The sequence below is a fragment of the Gadus morhua genome, chromosome 12 (assembly GCF_902167405.1).
Source record: "Gadus morhua chromosome 12, gadMor3.0, whole genome shotgun sequence".
Classification (NCBI taxonomy): Eukaryota; Metazoa; Chordata; class Actinopteri; order Gadiformes; family Gadidae; genus Gadus; species Gadus morhua.
In genome coordinates, this window is record NC_044059.1 from 4,502,896 (window position 1) to 4,511,163 (window position 8,268).

The following is an 8,268-nucleotide window of genomic DNA, read 5'->3' on the forward strand; positions in this document are numbered from 1 at the left end:
GTTTGGTCTCTCACAAGCATCCACACACACACAAACATACACACACACACACACACACACACACACACACACACACACACACACACACACACACACACACACACACACACACACACACACACACACACACACACACACACACACACACACACACACACACACACACACACACACACACACACACCCCTCCAGTACCTTTCACGTAGACGTAGATGGAGGCTTGCTCCCCGGTGCTCTCCTCCAGGCAGACGTAGCGGCCCATCTGGACAGCCGTGGCGCGGGGGACGTGGAGGACAGACATCCCAGGGGTCCTCACCTCCCCCCGAACCCGGGACCCGGCCTCCCGCCGCCACTGCACCACCCGCTGGCCGGAGCAGCGCAGGCTGAGGGGGCTGTTGAGGGGCACCACCAGGTGAGCACCACCCGGGGCGATGGTTGGCCTGGGACGCCCTGGTCCACCGACCAAGGAGTTGTGGAGGGGTGGAGGGAGGGACGGAGGGGTGGAGGGAGGGACGGAGGGGTGGAGGGAGGGACAGAGGGGTGGAGGGAGGGACAGAGGGGTGGAGGGAGGGACGGAGGGGTGGAGGGAGGGACGGAGGGGTGGAGGGAGGGACGGAGGGGTGGAGGGAGGGACGGAGGGGTGGAGGGAGGGACGGAGGGGTGGAGGGAGGGACGGAGGGGTGGAGGGAGGGACGGAGGGGTGGAGGGAGGGACGGAGGGGTGGAGGGAGGGACGGAGGGGTGGAGGGAGGGACGGAGGGGTGGAGGGAGGGACGGAGGGGTGGAGGGAGGGAGGGACGGAGGGGTGGAGGGAGGGACGGAGGGGTGGAGGGAGGGACGGAGGGGTGGAGGGAGGGACAGAGGGGTGGAGGGAGGGACGGAGGGGTGGAGGGAGGGACGGAGGGGTGGAGGGAGGGACAGAGGGGTGGAGGGAGGGACGGAGGGGTGGAGGGAGGGACGGAGGGGTGGAGGGAGGGACGGAGGGGTGGAGGGAGGGACGGAGGGGGGGAGGGAGGGACAGAGGGGTGGAGGGAGGGACGGAGGGGTGGAGGGAGGGACGGAGGGGTGGAGGGAGGGACGGAGGGGTGGAGGGAGGGACGGAGGGGTGGAGGGAGGGACGGAGGGGTGGAGGGAGGGACGGAGGGGTGGAGGGAGGGACGGAGGGGTGGAGGGAGGGACGGAGGGGTGGAGGGAGGGACGGAGGGGTGGAGGGAGGGACGGAGGGGTGGAGGGAGGGACAGAGGGGTGGAGGGAGGGACGGAGGGGTGGAGGGAGGGACAGAGGGGTGGAGGGAGGGACGGAGGGGTGGAGGGAGGGACAGAGGGGTGGAGGGAGGGACGGAGGGGTGGAGGGAGGGACGGAGGGGTGGAGGGAGGGACGGAGGGGTGGAGGGAGGGACGGAGGGGTGGAGGGAGGGACAGAGGGGTGGAGGGAGGGACGGAGGGGTGGAGGGAGGGACGGAGGGGTGGAGGGAGGGACGGAGGGGTGGAGGGAGGGACGGAGGGGTGGAGGGAGGGACGGAGGGGTGGAGGGAGGGACGGAGGGGTGGAGGGAGGGACAGAGGGGTGGAGGGAGGGACAGAGGGGTGGAGGGAGGGACAGAGGGGTGGAGGGAGGGACAGAGGGGTGGAGGGAGGGACAGAGGGGTGGAGGGAGGGACAGAGGGGTGGAGGGAGGGACAGAGGGGTGGAGGGAGGGACGGAGGGGTGGAGGGAGGGATAGAGGGGTGGAGGGAGGGACAGAGGGGTGGAGGGAGGGACAGAGGGGTGGAGGGAGGGACAGAGGGGTGGAGGGAGGGACGGAGGGGTGGAGGGAGGGACAGAGGGGTGGAGGGATGGGTGGGTGGATGGAGGGATTGATGGATAGTTGGAGGACGGGATAGATGGAGGGATGGATTGATGGATTGGGGGATGGATGGAGGAAGGAAGAGAAGTTATACGATTAGATTGATAGATAGTGAAATGGAGAATCAATTGTAGCTGTTATTATTATGGATCATCATTTTATATTCTCTATGGATTCATAATTTGGGCTCTTAATTGAATAATGAAAATGGATTTTCATTAATGATGACTTTCATCGGTGATCATAGCAACTGTATAAGTTATTTGTCATTGGCGATAAGATGAACATTCGAGATGAGGAATGCGGGCGTCACAGTAGCAGAAAAACATACAACAACAAAAACAAGCAGCAAAGAAGAGCAGAATCAGTAATGAACTTGCCAAGTCTGTCTCTGTTTATATTATTGTGTTGTTTTTCCCTTTTTTTGTGATTTTAAAATGTAAATGTTCCTCTGAGATTTGAACACTTTACCTTCCAGTAAGTAACTGCCAAACAAACAGGGAACAAACTAACGAACCGAATAGCTACAACACTATTGAACCAACAGACTCTGACACTAACATAAACACTATAGGGATACCTGGTAAAGGTTTCTTTTTCTACAGCCACTTGTGTCATTTAGGTTAAAAAAGTTTACATTTGGTGTTCAGTTAGAGGCATTAAAGTTGAGGTAAGGGACTGGATTGGTTAGGGTCAGGGTAAGTTCAATGCACAGAAAAAACGAATCTTGTGCCCGAGCTTCTAAGGAACAAAACAAATGCATAGCAACTTACTGTGCCTATATTTAACTAATGTTTACAGGAAATAATCATGGTTGTTATCCTGTTTTATCAGACATTTTCCTTTCTTTGTAATCTCTGGCTGTTTTCATGCCTTCATTTTTGGAATTTAAATAAATTGTAATGTTGCTATGGTACTGATGAACTCCTGGACCGACCCCACACTATGTGATCCCTCACTAGGTTTCTCCCTGTTCCCCCTACTGGCTCCCCACTAGTCCCTATTAGTTCTGGTTGCTTTAACAGGCTTGTGTCTAGGGGGAAGTTATGTAATGTACGGCTGTGAAGGCCTTTCAGACTGGAACTGTGATCCAGGGCTCCACAAATAAACCCAGACACAAGGTGATAGCAGCTTCTTCTCTATCTCTGTGTTATCGGAAGGACCTTGCCTACGCCCAGAACTGCAATTAGAGAAGTGTTTTATCTATCCACACGTACCAACTCCAAGGGCCCTGATGCGAAGCAGATATCGTTAACCTGAGATGATACACTAAAATGCTACCGTCACATACAATGCACTGTAATGAAATGACCATGTGAGGAAAATATAAAGATTGGAGTAGACATAAATGTAACTGCAAACCGTAACCCTACATGATACCCTTACAAAAAAACATTAGACCTTGTTAAATAAGGGTTAATCTGTGTAATCATATGTAAGCATGCAACATAAGGTGAAATAGTATTTTACACGCATGAATAGAAACCATTGTTCAATTGTTTGTGCGTAAATAGACTTGAGACAAATATTATTGCCTCGCTCACATGACGGCTCTTGTGTATGGCCCCGAGACATTCCAATTCTCTCTCAAGCACACTCAGAAACACAAGCATGCATTCACGCACACACACGCACGCACACACACGCGCACACGAACACACACACACACACACACACACACACACACACACACACACACACACACACACACACACACACACACACACACACACACACACACACACACACACACACACACATACGCACACACAAACAATAATGATAAGGAAACAATATGTTGGCTTACTTCGCAGGAACTCAACATTTTGTTAAAATTTCCCAGACATCATTAGGAATCTGGCCTACAATAATTCTAATTATAAGGTAATAATTTTTTACACTGCAACGTTGTCACTAGAAAATAAAACAAGACGAAGCGTGTTGTCTTGTGTGTGAGAAAAACCCTCATAATTGGCCACGAATATTGAATATTTCAGCAGCCCGAAAGCAAAATAACTTTACGCAGACCCATTTAAGTGGAAGAACGCCTCCCGCGCCGCTCTGCTCCACAGAGCTCTGAGTTATTCCTCTAAGTTGCTTCCAGTGCTGGCTCCGGTTCTCATGGGACACCCAACACTGAGCCCTGATCGCCTCATTGCAATCACACTTGACTTGTGGCGAAAGGTGTGCACTTAAAAAAAAGAAAAAAGAAAAGAGTTTGCGATCGGTATCGGCGGTGCTTATTTGCATGGCTCTCAGGTACAGGCCTATTCCGTGAAAAGGACAGTTGTGTTCGGAAGAGCCCGCAGCCTGTTGCTCCGCGGGCTTATCTGGTAGAAACTGACCATCAACAACTGATACGAGCCAAGCATAACACACAGGTACATGTGTTGACTAACAGTTTGAACTATTGAAAAAACAAAACGCACCAGCATTGGTTCATCAACAAAATGCAATTCTAGATTGTCTTCTCTTTGGAGATGAATAATTGAGCGCAGCTCCACGGCATCTCTGCGCCAGCTCCAGTGTCCTGTAGTCAAGTTTCATTAAGTCCCATTTGGCATACTTTTAAAGTACACACACACACACACACACACACACACACACACACACACGCACACACACACACGCACACACGCACGCACGCACGCACGCACGCTCAAACACACACACACACACACACACACACACACACACACACACGCACGCACGCACGCACGCACGCACGCACACACACACACACACACACACACACACACACACACACACACACACACACACACACACACACACACACACACACACACACACACACACACTCGCACTCTGGTATGGGGATGAAACTCAATCCAAGAGATCCTCCTCACTAACTTAGGTCATTTGTTTCGAAACAAGAAAACAGATGTGTGAAATACAAATGAAAGGTGGTGACGCTCCAGGAATTCCTCAATATCATAATAACAAGGATGTACAATACCACAACAAACCCCGCTGTACACAAAGCAAGAGCATATAGGCTACGACATGTCCACTTAAAAACAACCAAGGAACAACTTACCTGGATGAATGGTTAACTGCAAAACGACAGAAAACAATATCCAGTGGTATTCCATAGTTACAAGTCCATGGGTGAGGCGGAGGTGCGCCTGTGTGTGTGTGCGTGTTTCCAGAAGGCGATCCCCCTGCGTCTCGACGGGCTACTACACTACCAGCACTGCGTTGGACGGCTCCTACAAGTGGACTGTGGGGTGGTGGACTGCTGTTGTGTTCTCACAGCGAGCCTTCAGCGGCAGAGTGATGTGATGCTGAGCTCCGGTCTACACGAGTATCCTATCGCCCGTCACCCGGGAACAATGCAGCTCGCCAGCGGGACGCTAGGGGGCCAGTGGGGAGGAGGGAGTTGTGTCACCTGTAGTAGGGCTGCCTGCCTGCCTGCCTGCTCCACAACATCATTATCGTCGCCCCCCCCCCACACACACACACTCTCTCTCTCTCTCTCTCTCTCTCTCTCTCTCTCTCTCTCTCTCTCTCTCTCTCTCTCTCTCTCTCTCTCTCTCTCTCTCTCTCTCTCTCTCTCTCTCTCTCTCTCTCTCTCTCTCTCTCTCTCTCTCTCTCTCTCTCTCTCTCTCTCTCTCTCTCTCTCTCTCTCTCTCTCTCTCACACCCGTAAATCATTGCTGCTCGATTATTGTAAATAGGATTTCAAGAACACACTTGTTAAGACAGGGAAGAAAGAGATACGTTAAGGGCTCAGGGGCAAACTATGACAGAAGTTCAAGAAGACTCACGCACATCTCCCTTCTTCTGAGATCTCCAGAGGGCGTTTGTGAGTTCGGAGTTGTATTTACGTTCTTCATCCCAGAAACATCCCGGATGACATATAACCGGAGAACTATGGTCAGCGTTTGGTGGTTGGGGAGAAGGGAAGGAGGCCTTTATCTTTTGGGGCTTGCTCCCCCTTGAGACAAGATGGCACTTAAAACACACAGACGCACCCGCACGGCGATGAAGATTATTGTTTTGGTTTTGTATGCATGTTCAGTTCTGAATCTGTTAAACTGCTTCTGTGTATTTGGTTCTCTTCTGACAACCCCACTTCTTGTTCTGAAGAAATTATTGGTCACAGCTCCTTCTCGGATAATCTTTGCTGGATGCGTATGATAAGCATAGTAATTAAATATAAATATTATACAGAGAGTCATTGTTTTCACAACCGCTTGTTACCATCTGAAATTGAGATGTTGATTGATGTGGTAGGCCCACTGGTCGACATTTGGGTCGGTTCTGACGAAAGAGATATTTGTAACAGATGGTTTGGCTTATGGATTACACACTATTATTCCAAACTTCCTTCCAACATCAATTTGTATCCAGGTTTCTCCAACTATTTATTGATAGTTAAAACACAATTTACAAAATGATCCAGAAACACGTTTGCTTTGGACTCCTACAGCGACCCACACATATCGTCGTTTGAAACGCGATCGTGCAGCATTAAATTCCTGCAGTTCCAGCGTGCTTTGATTAATATCAGCCTCACTCGAACAAACTCGTGTCTGCTACATGACCCATTTTTTCTCAGTGCCTCCGGATTTATTGGAAGAGGAAACGTCCGTTGGCTATGTGAGGTGATTTAAGAAGGTGGTCAAGCTTCAGTTTTCAATTTTAGGATCAATTTCTTATACATTTGAGAGCGACAGACCACTCTTAAAGGGCTCAGATGGCTGAGGCCTGGAAACCAGATCTCTAATTGGACTACCTCGACGCGTTCAGTCCTGTAAAACAACCGGCCAATTACACCCATTGATTTTACCATCAGCCCAAATGACTTTTATAGTATGAGGGGGAAATTATTACTTCTGGGGAAAGCGATTACCACAATTTATTTTGGTCAAATTCCTAAATGTATATTCTTCTAGAGCTGTGGGATGTTGTTTTTGAATATTGTCATTATGATTTTATGGTTTTACATTTCATATGAAAGTGATGCTGTGAACATTCCGTGCATTCATTCAATCCAAAGTTTTAGCAGAAGATTTAGTAGATTCAGCAGTAGTTCTCACTTTTTTTGGTTTACATTAATAATTTTTCCCAAAAATCACAGTGCAACAAGCATTGATGGTCGTGTTTAATTTGACCTCAATTCACCTCAGTTTACTCCCACACCCTGTCACTCACAGCTGGGACCCCCAGGGAGTGAAGTGAGGAATGGCCTCTGCTGATTGGCAACTTGGTGAAAATCAGTGTATGTCAGCACTCATCACTATTGCTCTCTATTGCTGTAACATAGCCAGGGAAATATCAAGACCAGCGTACACATGTGTCATCTGAGAGAGAAAGAGAGAGGGATGGAGGGAGGAGAGAGAGAGACAGAGAGAGAGGGGAGAGAGGAGAGAGGGTGAGGGGGATAGAGAGAGAGAGAGAGAGAGAGAGAGAGAGAGAGAGAGAGAGAGAGAGAGAGAGAGAGAGAGAGAGAGAGAGAGAGAGAGAGAGGGGGGGGGGATAGAGAGGGGGATAGAGAGAGAGAGAGAGAGAGAGAGAGAGAGAGAGAGAGAGAGAGAGAGAGAGAGAGAGAGAGAGAGAGAGAGAGAGAGAGAGAGAGAGAGAGAGAGAGAGAGAGAGAGAGAGAGAGAGGGGTATAGAGAGAGAGATGGAGAGAGACTTGTCTTGCTGACTTGTACTTTGAAGTTTGGGGTAGAAGTAATTTCAGACAAAGCCCACTGACAGGGCTGCGTGTTCAATCCTTCTGCTCCATCACCTCCATCTCTATTTTTATATTTTTTATATTTTTATTTTTTATATTTTATATATATTTGTTACCAATGGGTGTCTTTAGGCAAGGCACCTGACGGCCCCTGTCAGCCCGGTTGCTAGCACCACGGTCAACGTTGCGCGGGTCACTTGTGGCAACAAGCTTTCGCCTTTAACTGTAATGCTTAGGAATGTTCCCCCATAAGTCCTGTCCCTTTTCCATCCTCATGTACGTCGGAACTCGTGGATGACGGCCGCGTTTCCAAGCCCTTCCCTGGCTGCGCCTCAGCACAGCGGCCGATGGACGTAGAGTCGCATAGGCAATCTGCCTGATGAACGGAGCGGGCTAGGCAGCACAGGGACAGGGAACAGCATAATGGTACCATTGAGTCAAGAGTAATGGGGGTAAAACAACCAGGGTCGAGGTTGGGGTACTGAGGCTTGTTTTAACTCTTGCATGTGATTTCCTCAATAGGCCTAGGGGGGAATCGTCGTCCAGCATCTCCGGCACCACAACAACTCGTCTTTGTTCCTCCCTCGCATCTTCCACCAGGATCCGTGGGGTTGTTTTTAGAGCTCCTCCAAGACCTAAGAGACATGAATTCGTTTTTCTGGAGAAGAAGCCATTGGGTCAACTGGCCCTGAGACTGGCATTATATGAACAATCATCACGCT

The 8,268-nt window shown here is 50.3% G+C and overlaps 1 protein-coding gene across 6 annotated transcripts in view; it reads right to left on the minus strand.

Annotated features, from left to right (window-relative positions):
- Positions 1 to 5,246, minus strand: part of kita (KIT proto-oncogene, receptor tyrosine kinase a) — a 28,380-nt gene extending 23,134 nt beyond the window's left edge. For all 6 annotated transcript variants that reach the window (XM_030372890.1, XM_030372888.1, XM_030372889.1 and 3 more), the window contains exons 1-2: positions 4,902 to 5,246; positions 196 to 450 (exon numbers count right to left, since the gene is read on the minus strand). In XM_030372890.1, the coding sequence (XP_030228750.1) occupies positions 196 to 450; positions 4,902 to 4,956 (310 nt within the window). In that variant the 5' untranslated portion in view covers positions 4,957 to 5,246. The remainder of the gene's footprint in view (positions 1 to 195; positions 451 to 4,901) is intronic.
- Positions 5,247 to 8,268: the final 3,022 nt, after the last annotated feature.